The sequence below is a fragment of the Plecotus auritus genome (assembly GCF_963455305.1).
Source record: "Plecotus auritus genome assembly, chromosome: 1".
Taxonomy (NCBI): domain Eukaryota; kingdom Metazoa; phylum Chordata; class Mammalia; order Chiroptera; family Vespertilionidae; genus Plecotus; species Plecotus auritus.
In genome coordinates this window covers 197,599,166-197,618,210 of record NC_137770.1, presented here as the reverse complement: position 1 = coordinate 197,618,210, position 19,045 = coordinate 197,599,166, and the positions used below count along the sequence as shown (strand labels likewise).

General features: G+C 43.4%; 1 protein-coding gene across 16 annotated transcripts in view; it reads left to right on the top strand.

The window, feature by feature from the left end:
- The window catches only part of SEPTIN11 (septin 11), a 101,261-nt gene extending 82,437 nt beyond the window's left edge, over positions 1-18,824 (top strand). For 2 of the 16 annotated variants that reach the window (XM_080675504.1, XM_080675508.1), the window contains 3 exons: positions 2,314-2,446; positions 4,286-4,473; positions 7,081-8,069. In XM_080675504.1, coding sequence (XP_080531630.1) covers positions 2,314-2,446; positions 4,286-4,473; positions 7,081-7,261 — 502 coding nt within the window. In that variant the 3' untranslated portion in view covers positions 7,262-8,069. Of the gene's footprint in view, positions 1-2,313; positions 2,447-4,285; positions 4,474-6,980; positions 8,070-10,236; positions 11,777-12,190 lie in introns of those variants that run through there. The other 14 variants (XR_013960955.1, XM_080675511.1, XM_080675510.1 and 11 more) reach the window with 14 other exon arrangements.
- The last annotated feature ends 221 nt before the right edge of the window (positions 18,825-19,045 follow it).

The window sequence follows — 19,045 nt, the reverse complement described above, 5'->3', positions numbered from 1 at the left end:
TTTAGAAAAGTCCAGCGAAACACGAGCAGGCAGTGCTGATGTGCCGTGGGGGTGGGAGCCACTGTGCACTGTGACTCTCCTAAAGGGAGGTCACACATAGCATTTTCCCTTCACTCTTTTGACTTGGGAACCCCTCTGTTTGAGATCTCTTGAATTAGTGATCTCGGGAACCCTTTGGGTAGTGCTTCTTTTTTTAAATATATTTTTATTGATTTCAGAGAGGAAGGGAGAGGGAGAGAGAGATAGAAACGTCAATGATGAGAGAGAATCATTGATTGGTTGCCTCCTGCATGCCCCCCACTGGGGATGGAGCCCACAATCAGGGCGTGTGCTCTGACTGAGAATTGAACTGTGACCTTCTGGTTCATGGGTCAGCGTCCAACCACTGAGCCACGCTGGCTGGGCTGGGTAGTACTTCTTTATCGTTTCTATAAACTGTGTCCCATTGCTTGTGAGAAAGAAGAGGGACTTGTATTCACTATCCTAAAATCATCAAAAGCTGAGTTTCCCCAAAAATCTTTTTCCTTTGGCAATTCTGATCCAAATAATGGTGGTAAAGTTTATTGGAAATGAACAAAATCAAATTCATGAATTACTTTGTTCTATTATCAACACATTCCTATATCTCTGTGTTTTAAATGTTCAAGTCCAAATATCACTATTAATATTAGCCAACATTAGCATTGGCCAAATTTGCTTTAGTCTCATAAGATAATGTGAAAGCTAACTATACCTCTGGAGACCCAAACACAGGATTGCTCATTAACAGGGAGTGTTGATTCTCTTGAGGGCAGGGGAACTTACTTTTAATCAACCAATAAAAGCATGTATTGTAGAAGTAGAAACAGTCCTAATTAAGGCATTTTCTAATGGTTCAGTCCTTTGTATATCTACATGGGTGTGTACTCCCACCACCTGGATGTCCCTTTGCTCCTTCTACAGGACAAGTGTGCAGGCTGGGGTGCTCTGCATGGTGCCTGGGGTCACCCATGGGTGCTAGCCAGTTTGGAGCCAGCATGTTGGGTGAATGTGGCCCACGGGTTGAGATGGATAATCCTGCAGGCCCGTGTTACTGTGACAACTCTTGTTCCCAGGAAACTAGGGAGAAGTAGCAATAGCACCTTATAAAATGCCAGCAAGCCGAAACCGGTTTGGCTCAGTGGATAGAGCGTCAGCCTGCGGACTGAAGGGTCCCGGGTTCGATTCCAGTCAAGGGCATGTACCTTGGTTGCGGCACATCCCCAGTGGGAGGTGTGCAGGAGGCAGCTGATCGATGTTTCTCTCTCATCAATGTTTCTAGCTCTCTATCCCTTTCCCTTCCTCTCTGTAAAATATCAATAAAATATATATATATAAAAAGGCAATTTCTTTAAAAAAAAAAATGCCAGCAAATGCTTCTCTGTTTGTACGGGTGTGGGTGTGGGATTTCTTAAGCTGTGTTACCGAAGGTAATATTTCTGTAAATATATTTGTTCTGACTTAGAGATCAAGCTGAGGCATGGCATTCAATTTAAACTATTGGGCTCTCCGTTCTGTAGACGGTCATGGGGAGGATGGGGTTTAAAATAAAAATAAGACTCCTCCCTGCTCTATTGTGATTGGTAATACAACTTTAAAAGTAGCAATTTTGTGAAATATCTTTAGGTATCGTAGTGGCTCTTTAGATGGTTCGCTGAGTCTGTTTTCTAAACTGGGGACAGGAGGGAAATGAGGCGGGAGGGTAATATTTGATAAGCACTGAGTGCTTTACTCACTTTGCCCCCATTCATTCCCAGAATCATATCCCTGGAAGGTAAGTCCTGCTCTATCCACCCACGTCTTACACATTGAGGCTTAGAGGCTGTTCCCTTGCCTAGATTAGTCAGTCCCTCGCTATGGCCAGAATCCAAGCCTTGATCTGTCTGGCCCTAGTACCCATGCATTTCTCTCCCTACACATACCACTTCTCTCTCCTAAAAATCTTAATCATATCTTCGGGGTCTACCTGGTGTACTGATCTGGAAGATACCAGCCAGCCCAGCCCAGGCTCTCTGTGTATGAATATGTGGGATAAAACTTGGCCAGTAGGAGACAGCCTGTTAGTGCTGCCCTGTGCTACCATTGGGCACATCCTTATGGACTCATCCTTGTTCTTAATGCACTTGTCTTTCTGATCACCGCAAAAATTAAGAGAAGATGGTGCCCTTTTCCGTGTCTTTGACATGGTCAGTGGCAGCCTTATCTAATTTTTGGAAGACGGTGGGTAGAAACTCTATGAACTGAAGTTTCTTATGCAATTTTATGACATTGTCCTTGTTTGTGACTTTTGAATAGTCTTCAGGAGACATACGAAGCAAAAAGGAATGAATTTCTGGGAGAACTTCAGAAGAAAGAAGAAGAAATGAGACAAATGTTTGTTATGAGAGTGAAGGAGAAAGAAGCTGAACTTAAAGAGGCAGAGAAAGAGGTAAGCTATCTACCTGTCCTTTTTCAAGGGAGAGAAATAAGCAAGGTATTTTATTAATACTTCACATTAAGTATTAATACCTTCTACAAACATTTTATCTTTTGCATGGCATACTATCCTAGTGAGAAAAGCAGGTCAGACATTCTCATCCCCATTTTACAGATGATAAAACTGAGTTATGAAGGTTAAGCAATTTATGCAGTCATATACCTAGTTAATAGCAAAGCTGAAACTAAAACTCGATCTTAGGTCTCCAGACCTGGTCCCATTTTCTTTGTACCTCTGTATTTCCTCAGTGTACAACGTCTTGAAATAAGAGATTTCAGATTCTGTGGTTGTTGTTATTATGTTTAGTCTATCAGCCAATTCAGTTAGCTGAACAGTGGATGGCCCTTCAGCACTGATAGGTGATGGTCTCTGCATACCAAACTCGAGGCATGTGGCCCGCCAGCCGCAAGTTTGACGTGCTTGCCACCGTACCTCTGCTCACGCTTCCCTTTGTGGGCATGCACTCTCTACTCCAACATCCCTTTGACTTGTCTCATTCCCAAGGACCAGGCCAAGGAACTGCTTCCTAGAAGTTCCCATGGATTTCTGCTATAACACTCTTCCTAGTGCGGAGGAGAGAGGGAGAGAGAGAGAGGACACTCATCCTAGTGAGAGAGAGAAAGAGAGAGACAGAAATATGTTTGCCCCCATGAGTATCTCGAATACTTGACTGATTGATAGCACAATACATTTACAAATAAAACTGTTTAATTAATTTCCTCACCATCCCCTTTTAATTGATCCTGATAGAGACAACTAAAACTTAGAGCCCTCGATGGTTTGGCTCAGTGGATAGAGTGTCAGCCTACAGACTGGAGGGTCCCAGATTTGATTCCACTCAAGGGCACGTGCCCAGGTTGTGGGCTCGATCCCCAGTGCGGGGTGTGCAGGAGGCAGCCGATCAATGATTCTCTGTCATCATTGATGTTTCTATCTCTCTCTCCCTCTCTCTTCCTCTGAAATCAATAAAAATATATATTTTTAAAAAGACAATTGAAACTTAGAGATTAAGAACTACTCTTATCACTAGGGTGAGTTTCTTATTAGGAACATGGATAATTTTTCTTCCTTACGCTCTTTACAATGAATATGTATTTGATTATCAGGAAACTAAAGGCCCAGTGCACGAAATGCATGCACTGCAGGGGGGGGGTCCCTCAGCCCGGCCTGCGGCCTCTCGTAATCCAGGGCCCCTCAGGGGATGTCCGACTGCCGGCTTAGGCCCGCTCCCATGGGGAATGGGCCTAAGCCGGCAGTTGGACAACCCTCTCATAGTTCGGACCCCTCGCTCCTTATCGCCCGCCTGCTCACTGCTCCTTACCACTCGGCTTGCTGCTCCTTAGCGCTGCCATGGAGGTGGGAGAGGCTCCCACCACCACTACTGTGCTCACCAGCCATGAGCCCGGCTTTGGCTGAGCTGAGTGGCGCTTGCCTGTGGGAGCGCACTGACCACCAGGGGGCAGCTCCTGTGTTGAGCATCTGTTCCCTGGTGGTCAGCGCACATCATAGCCACTGGTCGTTCTGCCGTAACAGTCACTTAGGCTTTTATTATATAGAAGTGTGCAAGGGTCCCCTTTAGCTCCACAGGGTCCAAGTGTCAAAGGAGAACAGGGCTCCATGGGGTGCTTTCCTGTCTCCACATGGCTCTTCCCGGAGCACCGGCCACTGCTGCGCTTCTGTAATTAGAGCACAGACAGCAACGTGGCGCAGGCCTTGTTCTGAGCAGGTCCGAGTAACCTCATGCCGGTCTGCTTGCTACTCCCTTCACCAAGCTTGTCCTGCCCTCTCCAGCTCCATGAGAAGTTTGACCTTCTGAAGCGGACACACCAAGAAGAGAAGAAGAAAGTGGAAGATAAGAAGAAGGAGCTGGAGGAGGAGGTGAACAACTTCCAGAAGAAGAAGGCGGCTGCCCAGTTGCTGCAGACCCAGGCCCAGCAGTCTGGGGCCCAGCAAACCAAGAAAGACAAGGATAAGAAAAAGTAAGCAGGTGTCCCCCCCGGTGCTGGGGCCCTCTCACAGTTTATTCCTCTTGCATGTCTCTACTTTTCCCATTTCCAGACTGGAAACTGGTCTATTACCAGGAAGATCCAAGCAAGTATTTTCTCTACAGTGCAGGGAAGAAGATACAGGTTTTTAAAGTATTTCTAAAGGGTACACAAACATTGCTTTATGAGGCTTGGCCACATGACCAAGCAGTCAGGACTGGACTCACTTTTGTCTCCAGTCTCGTCTTCTGCACCAACACTAGGACTTTGGGGAAGACAGTTTATTTCTCTCACGACCCTTCGGAGACGGTCCGAATGACTCCCTATAAGGAGCATCCTAAAGTTATGATTGTTACAGTTATTTTTCTAGTCTGCATTGTTAGGCTTGATAAGCCAGTCATTGATCCCCAAATGAAAGATTTGGAAGAACTGCTAGTGGCCACTAGTTTTCCTCTAAATTCAACAAGATGATTAGTTGTTTTATTGCGAAAATGGGGTCACAATCCCATCCAGTTGAGACCACCTGCAACAACCCTCAAGACACGCCTGTACCCACGCACAGAAAAACATTTTTAAACATGGCTTTGGTTTAATGAGCCAAAGGGTCAGAACCTGCTCTCGTGTTGGTCACTTCCTGTGATGCTCCAATGGCAGCTCCCAAATCCACTGGAGCTCAGGGCCTTCCTTGTCATTCTCCGGTGATTTGAAGTTGATGTCAAATCCCTTAAAGACCAGACAGTGCAGTTTAAGGCATTAGCTGCTGGTTTGACAGGAGGCTTGGGGTCAGTGAGATGCCTGGAAAAGCTGTGAGTGGCTGGATGGCCACCTAGGACGCTGCCCTGCTTGGTGCGGGCAGTGCTCTCAGGTCAGCAATAGGACAAATCGAAAATTGCTTGGGATTCTTGCTCTCCATTCCGAGACGCTAACATTCTAGGGGAAAAGCTGACAAATAAACCATAAAAATGGTGGCACTCGAGCAGGCAAAGACCCTTTTTCTTAAATGTAGAAGATAGGATTGAGTCTGCATAGGAATTGAGACCTGCCATAGGGACTGGTCGCTGTGTCTTGGTGAACAGACTCCCCTTGAGGAATCGTGTCACGAAGCCCGTGGTAGAAATCAAAACGCACTGCTACCATGACACAGGAGAGTGTTTTACATTGTACTCTGCACACTGGACAAGCTCGGAGGCAGCAGAGAGTGCATGCGGAGAGCAAGGGGCAGGCACGTTTTCTAAGCAATAGACAGGCGTCAGTGTAGAGAGGTGTGATTTTAACTGGGTTGGTACAGACCCAAGTGACGAGAGGACTCCAAGGGCCGAAAACTTAGTTATGCTAGATGAGTTCTGGCTAACGATTGCCTCGAACATAATCTAGTTCAGGAAAGCACTTTGCAGCTACACAAACTGGCAGAGCATCAGCCACTGGCAGTGACATTCCCTGTGCAGAGCCAGTACAGCAGCTGTTGTGGTGAAGACAAATGGAAAGCCATTTAACATCAGACCTTTGTTGATCCACTCACCCAAGACAGAAATAGGTATAGGGTGTGTGTGTGTGTGTGTGTGTGTGTGTGTGTGTGTGTGTGTGTGTGTGTGTGTGTGTGTCTACATCTATAGGCATGAATGAGACAGAAAAAGCTGCTGACTCACAGCTTAGGAAACCCAAAGTTAAGTCTTTCTTATCCTGAAGCACTAATGTATGTAAAGGTATATATTTTAGAACTGAAAGTGTTTATAAAATACCAGCAATGTTCTAAGGATATTTCACATATACTGGATGTGCCTTGAAGCAATAAAAATTCCAAGAGCTGATCGGTATTGTGCCTCCATTTAAAAAAAAAATCTATCTAGTAACAGACTTCCCAGCATAGGGGGGTTTTCCTTGCCCTGTTGAGCATTTCAGGTTATTTTCTTCCCATCCTTGGACCTTAGCGATGTCTAATGCTCTCAATGTGCATATGTGCAATGTGCATACATATGTGAAGTATGTGTGATTCTACTTTAGCCTTATTTATAGATTCTCATTAATTATTCATGGAATCAGGCTTAATTTGGTGCACGGTAGTCACCAGGTTTTGTACCTGCCAGTGGCACATATTTTTTCGGAAACTTCTAGGTTTTCACCCTTTTCCACACTTGATGGTTTGAGCAGTGAAATCCACTGCCAGTTGGGGTCCTGAAGTGTAAAATGAAATAAAACAAAAACAAAAGAAGCACCACTCCTCTGACTGCCAGGGGAGAGTTTTGAGGAGAGAGGACCACAGAAAGACAGTAGCCAGGTAGCACTCAAGTAAATGGAAGACTCTTTCCTCCATGTGCAGCCGCGGGAGAGGCTGAGTCACTGTGCAGCCCCTTGGAGCTGGCCTTGTTCTAGGGAGAGAACAACAAAAGAGATGCTTATTTATTCCCCTGCTATGTTCCCACCTCGGAGCCTGACTCGGTGTTTCTAATAGTTCTAAATTCTGTTTTTTTCTATTTTAATGACATGCTCCCTTTCTAACGTAGGTAAGGCTTTATCCTTCTCCTTGACCTGTAGTGGCATGAGATCATATAACATTTCCTAAGATTACAGACAAAGTAGAACTAACCCTGGCACTGCCATTAGCTGGACCCCACCTCCTGCCATCTCTGGCCACCAAGTCACTTTCCTTGTTTGCGGCTACACCGCAGTGGTGGGACTGCCCGACGGTAAGTTGTTCAGTGGACAGTGTTCATCTTTTCTGAGAAGTTTGCACAACTGCCAGCCGCCATTTGCTGGTTACAATACATTCCAAAGGAAGTTTTAAAATTCATCATTTTAAAACTGTACCTGGTTGGCATCTGATAACTATAGTTTATACAATCATCCACTCACTTTTTTTATTTATTTTTTATTGATTCTTGCTAAGGAATGAAGTTGCATGATTTGGACTTGCCTACAGTTAGACGTGTGGATCTGGGTTTGGCACTGCCTTGAACCTGTAAGAGGGGAAGGCTCCTGGCATTGCTCTGGCTGTAACCACATAATGATTGTCCCTTTTCATTTCCTTCCCAAGTGGATGAATAGCATGTCCTCCATCCACTGTATTGCAACCCCCAAGTTAATTATTCAAAGTCATTTATAGCATATTTATTCTCTTACTCCAGGAGCTCAGAAATGGAAGATGCAACTCCTATTTAGTACAGATGTGATACCCAAATCTAACACAATAGATAATGGTTTTGTGTTATTGGACAAAATGAAAATCAAACAGTAAATCCTTCCATCAGAACATGTAGTGGTTTCACAGAGCCACCTGTGAATTCTAAATTACATGCAAATGGAAACTAACCACGTGTTATTTAATTCAGTATCAAAACGCTTTTGCTTGTCATGTAGAATAGCTTGTTCAGATTTTTGGTTTCAATTTCTGTCAATTCCATAATCATTGCATGAACATTCACCATCACCAAATGCTGGTGCTGGCGCTCCTAATTTCCCTTTCTTTTTTGTTATTATTTCTAACTTTTTTGTTTTGTTTTTTAACTTGCAGTGCAAGCTTCACATAAAGCCTGGCAAGCCAAGGATGGTCCCGCATTCACCTGCTTTTGCAGTAATACTGTATCGCTGCCATCTGTGTCTTTTTTTTTTTTTTTTTTTTTTTTTTTTTTACCTTTCCCCAGATACCAATAACTCTTAACTCATTTTGCTGAATGTTGTTGGGTGCTGGAAAGTGATAGAACAAGGGAATGACAGCAAAAGCTCTGTGCAGCTGGACTTTGCCTCTGGAAGTAAATGAGTTGCCTTTCATGCCTGTTCTGAGTGGCGGCAGGAAGCATGCCTGCTACTTGTATGTTGCTTTGGACGGAGGGAAGGAGGGTAAATTGCTACATGTTCGTCTGACAGGAAAACTCACCTCCTCAGCAGCTGAACCATAAACCTGAATATCCATGACAACTTACTGTTCTTAATTATTCATGATGGCAAAAGCCCTGAATTCACTCTCTGTCTCTTCTCCACACCCACCCCAAACCCAAGATAGCTTTGCACGTAGGCAGGTCGGTGGGTAAGCTGTATATGACTTTTAGACTTGCATGGATTGCTCATTATTATATTAACATTATTTGGTCTGGGTTGTGGGTCTGTTCAGACTGACTGTCTCTGCTTATGGCTTTAAAAATGTGTCTGAACCCCCATCTCTCAAATTCTGGCCAAGTTGAACTGTAAGCGGATCAAGGCTACACTGATAAAAGTGAACATAATCATAGTTTTATAATCGGCAATCTCAAAAGTTGAATAAAGCAGCATTGCTTAGAAGAAGCTACTAAGGATGATGGGCTTGCCACAGCCTCCTTACTACTTAGAATTAGCAATCTTCCATAAACACCGAGATCTTCTCTCAGTGGGTTGAGAGGAAGACCTAACGACTGATGCCAGGGATTCGGTACCTTCAATAATATTTTTCAATAATATTTTTCAATAATCATGAGAAGAAAATTTTCAGAAATCCTTCAAATAAAAAGTGTGTTGTAAATTGTGTATCATCTGCAGCACAAATTTGAGGGTGACTTGTCAGTTTCAGGTAGAAATGGGAAGGAACATAACACAAACCCACAAGTCAAAGAAAGTAGAAATTCAACTTCACCTCCAACCTCCTTGCATAGGGTTTTTTTGCTATTTGGCAGTAAAGGGTAGAAAAAATATTACAGCTGGTCTTTCAAATCCAGTTGTCTTGAAGGAATTTCCTCACCTTTCCCTTCACAACTAGCTCACCTCCCTCTTTATGCCAATCAATGAAGGTTAGAACTAACCCATATGCCATGACATAGGCGACCCCCCGTTGTTGTATGGAAATGGCATATGTAACCTTTTTTCCATACTGTTCCTTTATAAATCTTATCCTTGGTTTTCCCCCCCTTCTAATAACAAGATCCTACCAGCTATCTCTCTAACTCTATAGTCTCCTGTTTCTTACATTAAAGACTGCATTTCTCATCAACCCGGTGCTTTATTTCCTTCTGCATTTTCCTTCTGGACTTACTAGTCCTACATAAATAGCATGGAATACACTGCCCCTCCCCTGACACAACCACACACACACATTATTAAGTCTATAGATGATTCCAATAAAGATTATTTTTCCCTTCTCTTGGTCCTCAACCATACTCTTAGGGGAAAGGAATGGTCTTCCATGAACTGATTTGGCTTAATTAGACCAAGTTAAGAAATTGGTTTCATTGAAGCACTAAGTTGGGACAGAAACTGCAAACTAGGAGCAGCATTAGTGGTATTGAGACAAGTTTCAGAGTAACTGGGCCAAGGTTTCTGGTTTTGTCTTTTTTTTTTTTTTTTTAACGATTCTAGTGTGATGCTGGCTGTGGAGCAGCGGCTATCGGATGGCTTGCTGATTCTAACCACGGGCTGAATTTGCTCATTTGCGTGCACCAGACAAAAGCTTGAATCCTTGTGTTGTATGCTTGTCCCAACTGCTGCTTGTGTGAGCTTTTGTAACAGAAAATACACTTCTAAATTCTCAAAATGCATCACTTTAAAGCAAGCCTAGCCTTGAAAGGCATCCAGCGGACTTTGATTCCAAGATTATTGATTTTTTTTTCCCATTAAATTTTTCACAGTAAGATAAATCATATGGAGAGTCAGAGAATAAAAAACCAAAAGAAATATATAGACTCTAGAAGCTTTTTAAAAATGCGTTGCTTCTGAACTCTCTCCTACCCCTGCTCCCTGGCCCTGTTTAGTTTGTTATTGCTGTCCTTCTTTCTGTATCTGTGCCTTTTTTCACAGTAGTCCTTGGCTCTGCACGGAGTAAATGATACCCTCCAATCTAATTGGATGTGCTTTCGCCTTTGCATGTAAGTACGGTAGTAAGAAACCTTTGAGATTTTTTACTTTAAAATTAGAGAAACATGGGATAGGTGGATTTTTTTTTCTTTTCTTTTCGGAGGGGGGAAGGGAGGTAATGGTTTGAGAAGCTTTTGGTTTAAAAAATAAAAGCTCACTATATTTAAAATGGCCAATTTTATATCTTTTTCACGAGAAACACATAAATTCAATTTTTCTTTGATATCAATATGGAAGTCAGAAATTACTAGCCCCCCACCACACAGCGCTGTGGGTGTCAGCAGATATTACAGAGGGCCCTTGGTTCTATGTAAATACAGTTGGAATGAGAAACTACCACCTTCCACTGGAGAAAATCAAGAGGAAACATTGCTTATGCTAGGCTGCCTCCATGGCTGTTTAATTTTTTGTGATCTTGCTTGAATGGCCTGGCCCTCGTGCTAACTGCTGGCAGTGATCACCCCTTTTTTTTAAGCCAGATGGCTCCAGCTGGCCCCTCCCCACATCTTGTGTTCAACCATAATGGCCAACCTCGTGCCTCTCCTGGATTGTAGAGACGGTAACAGTTGTGCGTGCAGTAGGATGTGGTGGGAAAACATTTATGAGAATTTACTGGGAGGTCAGACTGTGTTTTCCAGCTTCGGTCGGCTCTTTATTAATGGGTCAGGGTTCTGTCCAGAAAGGGCACCTCCGATGGGGACATTTAACATAAAGCTGGGCACAGGCTACTTACTTCCTCCTCTGCTTTGCAATCTCACCAGCAATAAAAAGATTCTTCACATCTGTGCACCTCAAACAAATAGACGTGGTTTCCTCACTTCCTTGGCATATCCATGTGTTTCACATACAGTTTGATCCGGTTTCTCAGCTGTTACCACCCTTGTCATACTGTCTCTGTGTGGTCCTACCAAAACTGTCCATTCAGACCATCTGGTTTTTCATTTGCAAGTGTTTGAAACTGTCAAGTCTCCGCTTCCAGAAGTCTTGGTTCCATTAACAGAATATGTATGTATGACTCAAGTGGAAATTATGACCTACAAAGTCTAGATTGTATGTAGGTTATGAAGGGGATTTTTTTTAATAAATTGAAAATTAAGCTGTGAACAGCATTAGAACTTTGTCTATTTCTTAATTTTAAAATATGCTGATATGCCTTAAACTGTAGATCATTGTCATTTTGCTATTGGAAAATAACCAATGTGTTTCTAAAACTGTTGTGTAATCTACTTTCAGTGTTAATGCAAAATTGTCATATATGTAAGCTGCATGTTAGCCTTGTCTTTTTTTAAAAAACTAAAATAATTGTGTTGATGTGAAGCATATCATTTTTTCAAGTATGAAGGTAATCACTTAGCAAACATGCTCAGTAATGTGGTGTCTGTTACGATAGGAGAGTGTGGCCAGGTAATCTATGCATATATCACTAGTGCCAACACACAACGTGGGGGGAAATATATTTTTACCCAAACATTGTGTGCCCTTTTGTGAGTTCTTTTAGTCCCTGTTTGATATGCATGTGCACCCATGCTGATTACATGGGGAAAAAGAAACAGGGGAGAGGCCCCGGCTCCCCTGCCTTGTCTGGTGGGCAGCACCCATTTCACCAAGATACCTCTGGTGTCCTGTGCTTCACATGCCGTCTGTACCACTTTCTCCCCCATCCCCAGGCCCTTCCGTCCTGGCCAGTGTCTCCCGGTGCCCACTGCCCAGGCCCAGCGGAGGCACCTCTTCGTGCCCTGGCCCTTGCTGCCAGCACTGCTGTGCTCACACCTGTGCTCGGGGAAGTCGTCCCTTTAACTGACACTGCAGTCCTTTCCCAGTTGGTTATAGAGACACTCTATTTTTAAGCCTTTATGAACCACATTTGAATCTGAACTTTCTTTTTTCTCTTCTGTAGCTTCTTCTTTATGTAACCATCCTGTTGACAAGCCCTACTCTCTCCTAATGGACATAGAGCATTAGAAGAGCAGGAGCTGTCTGTTCACACGTGTTGGGGAAGAGTTACCTCATTTCCACCATCGCCTCCTTTTCAAGTCTGGGTTGAATATTTCGCTGTTGTTTGTATCTGTCAATGTCTGTTTACAAGCCACTACCCATTGTGGTTACTAAAGTGACTTATCACTACCAAAAAGTTATACTATTTACAAGGAAATCGAGTGAAACAACTGGGGCCAAGACCCAAGGTAGCCCTGTGTTGGGACCCTCTTGCTTAGCGGTCAGGTCTTGACATTGCTGTCCAAGAATTCACGGCAAGTGCCCTGACCTGAGGTGGCCCCACCTGCAGGGTTCACAAACTTGACCTCATGTTGACTCCATACCTCTGCCCCATGAATGACATTCTAAACAACCCCATTAGGACCCTCTCAACCATAAATCAGGCCATGAGATCTGGGCAACATTTTTCTTCCCTTTGTTAATTTTATGGGTTGTTTTGGAGTTTGGGTTGTTTTTTTTTTTTTTTCTTCTTAAATATTTGGTATTGCATGAACAGAGATGGTTGCATCTTTTTTTATTTGGTGTGTTCTATTGATACAATGTTTTTATTTTTCAGCTGAACATCTGCCTCTTGAGAGAGAGAAGTGGGCATCCTTCCTTTAAATTCACGAACTTCTGTTGTTTTATTTGACTCTTTTTCTGTTACCTGCATCCCTTATTAAGTTGTTTTGGGATTCTGTTTTGAGAGGGAAAAAAAAAAAAAAGCCAGTTCTGCTTTATGTATTGGTTATTCAAATTTAGTTTTGGTATCAAAATTAAGCTAGTTTTAAGCTCAAGGAGAAATTTAAGTGAAGTCACAGAATTCTCTCAGACACACATACACAAAAAACCTTTTGCTGTCACTGAGGTTTTGACCTACATGTTTCAAATATGCCAGTACTGGGTACTTTTCTGCCTCTGGGACTCCATTTCTATTTAAAGGTACCTTAAAATAACTTTCTGGCCCATCCCTGCCTTTGTATTTATGTGAAGCTCTGCTTTACCTTGTCCAGAGTTGTGTTTTGGACCATGGAAAGTGAACCGCGAACAAGCACCTAGCCTGCCCAGACAGCAGCCTCATTAGCAGTGGTTCTGATCCAGTCTTCTCAGAATTACCCAGGTGGCTTTAAGTTACCCTTTAACTTCACTACTTGTCTATAGTTTTTGCTTGTTTCCATCATTTTCAGCCCCACAGTAGGTAGATCACAAAAACGTTGTTGGCATGAGTTGCATGTGATGAAGATCCTTTGGAATGTCCCCTCTATTTAAGAATGGTGACACAGGCTTCTGTGGGAAGGTGAGATAAAGGAACAGTCCCTGCCTCTTGAATCATTTAATTCTTGGAAAGTTTAGAGTGATTAGATGAGCATGCTGTATTTTTTACTTACACACTGCGATTAAATGCAATAGTCACATTCGTCTGAGCCATGAAATGATCAAATTATGAGTAAAGAGCCATCCCCTCAAGGATAGAAATCTGCTAGTGACCAGTAGCTGGCGGGGAGTGGGTGGGTGGGTACTCACTCATTTAATGCCAGAACATGACAAATTGACACACCAATTATATGGTAAACTACTGCCTGTGAAACCACTGTTGTCACTAAGTAAAAAACTTTAAATTTTTAAACTCCTTATTTTTAATATTTTAATATCAACTTTACCCATCATTTAAAAAACAAATTCTGCATCCAGTTGTAGACATTTATTGACCAATATTTAAAAATTAAATTAGGATTATTTTAAGTAGAGAAATATGTAGTCTATTGTTGCTATTCCTTTTTTCCCTTTTTAGTCCTCAGATTAAAGGGAGTGTAATAGTAATCGTCTTAATGGAGGGATTGGGGAACAAGCTATTCTAAGTAGATTGGCCTCTGCTCAGTTACCGAGGGAAAGCTGATCACGGACACACACGACTGGTCAGATGCCTGCCATCTCTCCATTTAGCTGGCATTTTACTTCAGTGGGGTTCCTTTTCTCAAGTGCTGATAACACTGGTAGGTTCTCAAGTTCTGGCTATGAAACCATCGCAGAGCTAATGATCATTAGTAATAAAAATTCACTTCCATGGTAGACTGAAAAAGTAAAGCAAGAATTCATCTCCAAAACCTATTTGCATTGGTAACAAGTTATTTATTTTCCATTCAATCTTTAAAAATATTACTTGGTTTAAATACAGGCTGTGCTTTATTGCTCCAGGTGTGGCCTGGATGGTCTGCCAGAGGCTGCCGCAACACTGGTAGAGAGATTGATTTCCTGAATCAGTATGTGCTGAAGTGGGGCAGATAAAATTAGGTCATCTTTCTAATATGCTTGGCCAAACTTTTCCCCATCAACTATATCTTCAAATGAAAGGTCCTTCATAGTTATTTCAGTTTTTTGGTTTTATTTTTGCCTATCGTTGGCCCAGCTTATGGAGAAGTTCCAATATCTGAAAAACTAAGGGCATAATTTTCACTGTATTCAAATGACATTTCTACACAAAACCTTTTGCTTGGCAGATGACTTACTATCTTTCTACTCTGGAGATTGGCATTGATGGCAATGCCGCTCACTTTGAATATCCTTGTACTTGAATTCTGAAGGCCCTGGTGTTTAGTCCTTGTGATTGACCCATCTGGCTTTCAGAACAATCTCTAGCAGGTAACGGGCACCCCCAAGGCTGGTGAGGGGCGAGGATATGTTCATGGTGAGTCTAGGTATCCACTCACCTCTCTCTCCAACATTACTGCTCTGACAAGTAGCCTTATACAAGTGAGATCTTCTGGTTGTGAGACATTCAGATCTGGCTCAAATGATTTCACTTCTGACTCAAAATCAGTTACGTACTCAGTGCTGTGAGCTGAATGACATTTCAGTTCACTGTGGAAACTTCAAAATTACGGCATCTTGATAGATCAGGGGAGGCAGAGGCTATTCTATAACAAGGTTGGTCCCTGTCCCACAAGACAAGTGTGTATGGGGGGAGGGTGCAGAATAACATTCTATATAGAGCTTGGCTCAAGCACACATTCTCTGTACAATGCTTTTAGACCTCTCCTTGCCCTTATTCCCATCCATCCACCCACCTTTCCCACACCCTCCCTCTTTCCAAATACTTTTTTATTCTATATTCAGCATTAGGCCTACATCAGGTGCTGGAGATAGTCAGGAACCATGAATTGCACTTGTTTTTCTGTATACCTCATAAGCAAACTTCTGGAGTAAAAAGGTAAGCCCTTCGTATGCTAAATTGCTGGATGGATCATATTCTGAAAAGCAAAAGCATACCACCACCACCAATTGCTTTTCAGTAGTTGCTTGTTTAAGGTTGCCCTTTATTTTGCAGTGTCCTCTTGCCCAACTAACTAAGCGTTTCTGAGAAGTGAGAAGCCAGTTCACTAGGCTAGTGGTCGGCAAATTACGGATTGCGAGCCACATGCGGCTCTTTGGCCCCTTGAGTGTGGCTCTTCCACAAAATACCACGGCCTGGGCGAGTCTATTTTGAAGAAGTGGCATTCGAAGAAGTTTAAAAAATTTGGCTCTCAAAAGAAATTTCAATCGTTGTACTGTTGATATTTGGCTCTGTTGACTAATGAGTATGCCGACCACTGAACTAGGCCTATGCTATTCTTTGCACCACTGTTGTGTAACACAGAGGTCAACAATTCTGGCATATTATCTGCTCTAAAAGGTTGTACTTTAAGAGTCAAGAGAAAGGGAGGGGTTCTTCCTATTTCATCCTTAACTCAGAAGTCTCTGGGAACTAAAAAACTAGAGTTGTGATAAAGTCATTCCTCTGATAAAGTCATTCTTAGTTACCTCTTTCTACACCTTTTCAATAACCAAGAGATGTCAAAGGAAGCGTTATGTCTGTCCTACACATGGATCTTACATATTACTACATCATAAAAACCACTAAACTCAATATGGTGAGGGAAGCTTTCATTTTAAGTCCTTGATGCAAGCTGTGCTACAAAAGCCTGTACTCTTGTCGTTTCTGACTTAAGGGTTGGTCACAGCCAACTCAAAAGGAGAGCATCAAGGTATTAATTTGTAAAACTGCTTTGCTTGTTTTTTTGGTAAGAGACATACCTAGCCAGCCACCACCTGTCTCATACCAACGCAGATTTTGCTCATTTTCCCTCAATCCCACGTGTACAGTGACATGAATTTGTAACTGCAATTGATGTTGAATATTGCCTAGCAACAAAATATGAGTATTCAACTACTCGTTCCCATACAGTAAGCCAAACTCAATTTCTCCCAGAAATTTAAGATGTTTCATTTTCCTGGAAGCACCATCTAGTGGCCAAAGCTCAACACTATAACAGGTGTAAAAGACACTGTATTAACACAGTTTAAAGGCTAATTTCAAGAATTCTGGAGGCTTCAGAAGTAACAATTACATTAGAAAAAAACTTCATGGTATCAAATATAAAGGCTAGAGATTTGAGATGAGTTGGAATTTGAAACTTGTTAAAAAGTCTTAGCTATATGGCATTGGACAATTATCCAACCCCCAACTTGCTAATGTGCATGAGGCATGCTATCTCCCAGGATGGTTGTGAGAACATTTGGCACGGTATCTACCCTTTCCAGTTGAAAATGTACAAACTGCCTTAAGGATGAAGATAACAAGCTTCCACCATGTTGGATAAGCATTGGTGATTGAATCACGTTTTTAGTGAAAGGCCACTGTGCTGCTTTCTTGTTTAAGGAACTCTAGACTGAGTACATTAGACAGCTTGAAAACCCAGGTATGTGGAGTGCAGAGGACATGCACACATGTTGGTTTAACAACACAGGAGAAAAAGAATACTTCTTGGGGTGGGGGACAGAAAGCAATGTCTAAGTTCCTTCAATGGTGGGAATGCAGGCTCAGATGCTCACATCAGCTTGGCTGAGTGAAGAGCTATGCTCTAGTTCCTTCCTTCAGAGCCAGAGGCATAGTTTCAAGAACATTTCTGATAAATCAGTTGTATCCGACATTTGGGGTACCGCCCCTCCTCAAATCTCCCCTCCCCTTCCACACTAATATTAGACATCACCTGTAGATAAAACATTTAGTTCTCCACACATAACCAACTTCATACCAATCTTGCAAAAAGAATGAAGTACATATTTAGCTTCTCCTAGTTTGATCTTCGAGATACAGTATGCACTTTTCACCTCTACTGAATGGAGGATAAGAGAATGATGTATGCCCATCCAGTTTATTCCCTTACCTTTGTGCAGGCTTCAATGAATGATAGGTTTTCTAACCACCAAGAGGCACCTGACAATTATGATCCATAAACGTCCAGTTTTCAAATCTTGGAAGAAAATAGCTTATGATGTGATGCCAAGATTTAAGTCAAGTAACCTGGGATAGGCTAATGAGAATAGTTTCAGGTAAAACAGGATCTAATTTAACAGAAATATTAATGAAAAGTTCCCCATTGTTCAAGAATACTGTATTTTTCTGTCCCAATCCATGAGTTCAGACCCCTCAGAGACAAAGTTCTCCAACAGCCCAGGTTTATGGGTGAGTGCTCAGAAGGGTCTGGTATCCAAAGTACTATCATTTAATTGACTATAGATTAAACTAGAGGCCCGGTGCACGAGATTTGTGCATGGGGTGGGGGTTCCCCTCCACCAAGCCTGCACCCTCTCCAATCCAGGACCCCTTGGGGGATGTCCAACTGCTGGTTTCTGACATCCCTCTCACAATCCTGGACCGCTGGCTCCTAACCGCTCACCCGCCTGCCTGCCTTATCGCCCCCAACTACCCCCCCCACATTGGCCTGGTTGCTTCTAACTGCCCCCCCCCCAGCCTGGTCACCCTTTACTGCCCACCTGCCGGCTGGTCACCCCTAACTGCCCCCCATACCGACCTGGTCACCCCCTGAACTGCGCCCCCCCCCCCCGCTGGCCTGGTTGCCCCCTTCTGCCAGCCTGGTTACCCCCAACTGTCCCTCCTGCTGGCCTGGTCACCCCCAACTGCCAGCCTGGTTGCCCCACGCAGTCTGCTGTTGTCATTTGGTCGTCCCTCACTAACCCCCCTGCTGGCCTGGTTGTAGGCAGCCATCTTGTGAGGGTGTGACAATTTGCATATTACCTACACTAATAAAAACATGCAAATTGACCATCACTCCTCTACACCCACCAGCCAATCTGGAGTATGCAAATTAACCCAACAAGGATGGCAGCGGCCACGGAGCTGGAGCTAGCAGGAGGCTTGGGTTGCCCCTGGTGATGGAGGAAGCCAAGCTTCCTGCCTGCCCTGGCCTCCACTCAAGGCTACAAAATTTCAATTATAGAAGATAAATCCCAGATACCTGCTTCCAGCTGCCCTGGACTCAGCTCAAGGAGGCGCTAAAAAAAAAAAAAAAAAAAAAAGGAGGGTCTGGGAGCTTGGGTCACCGGGGGGTGTGGCCAGCCTGAAAACAGCCCTCAGCCCCTCACCCAGGCTGGCCACGCACCCCAGCAGGATCCCCCACCCTGAAGGGGCTGAGGCCAGCTTGGAAACAGCCCTCAGCCCCTCACCCAAGCTAGCCACACCCCCATGGCCCGATCCCTGTAAACAGGCAGTCGAACATCCCTCGAGGGGACCCAGATTGGAGAGGGTGCAGGTTGGGCTGAGGGACATCCCCTTCCCCCCCCCCCCCCCAAATTTCGTGCACCGGGCCTCTAGTATAGGATAAGCTTTGAGGCATAACAACTAACCATCCCAATTCAGTTACCCATGAAAGCAATACTATATTCCAAATGAATTTACCAGCAATTTTTTAGTAAGATTAGAAAACCTCAAGAACAATTA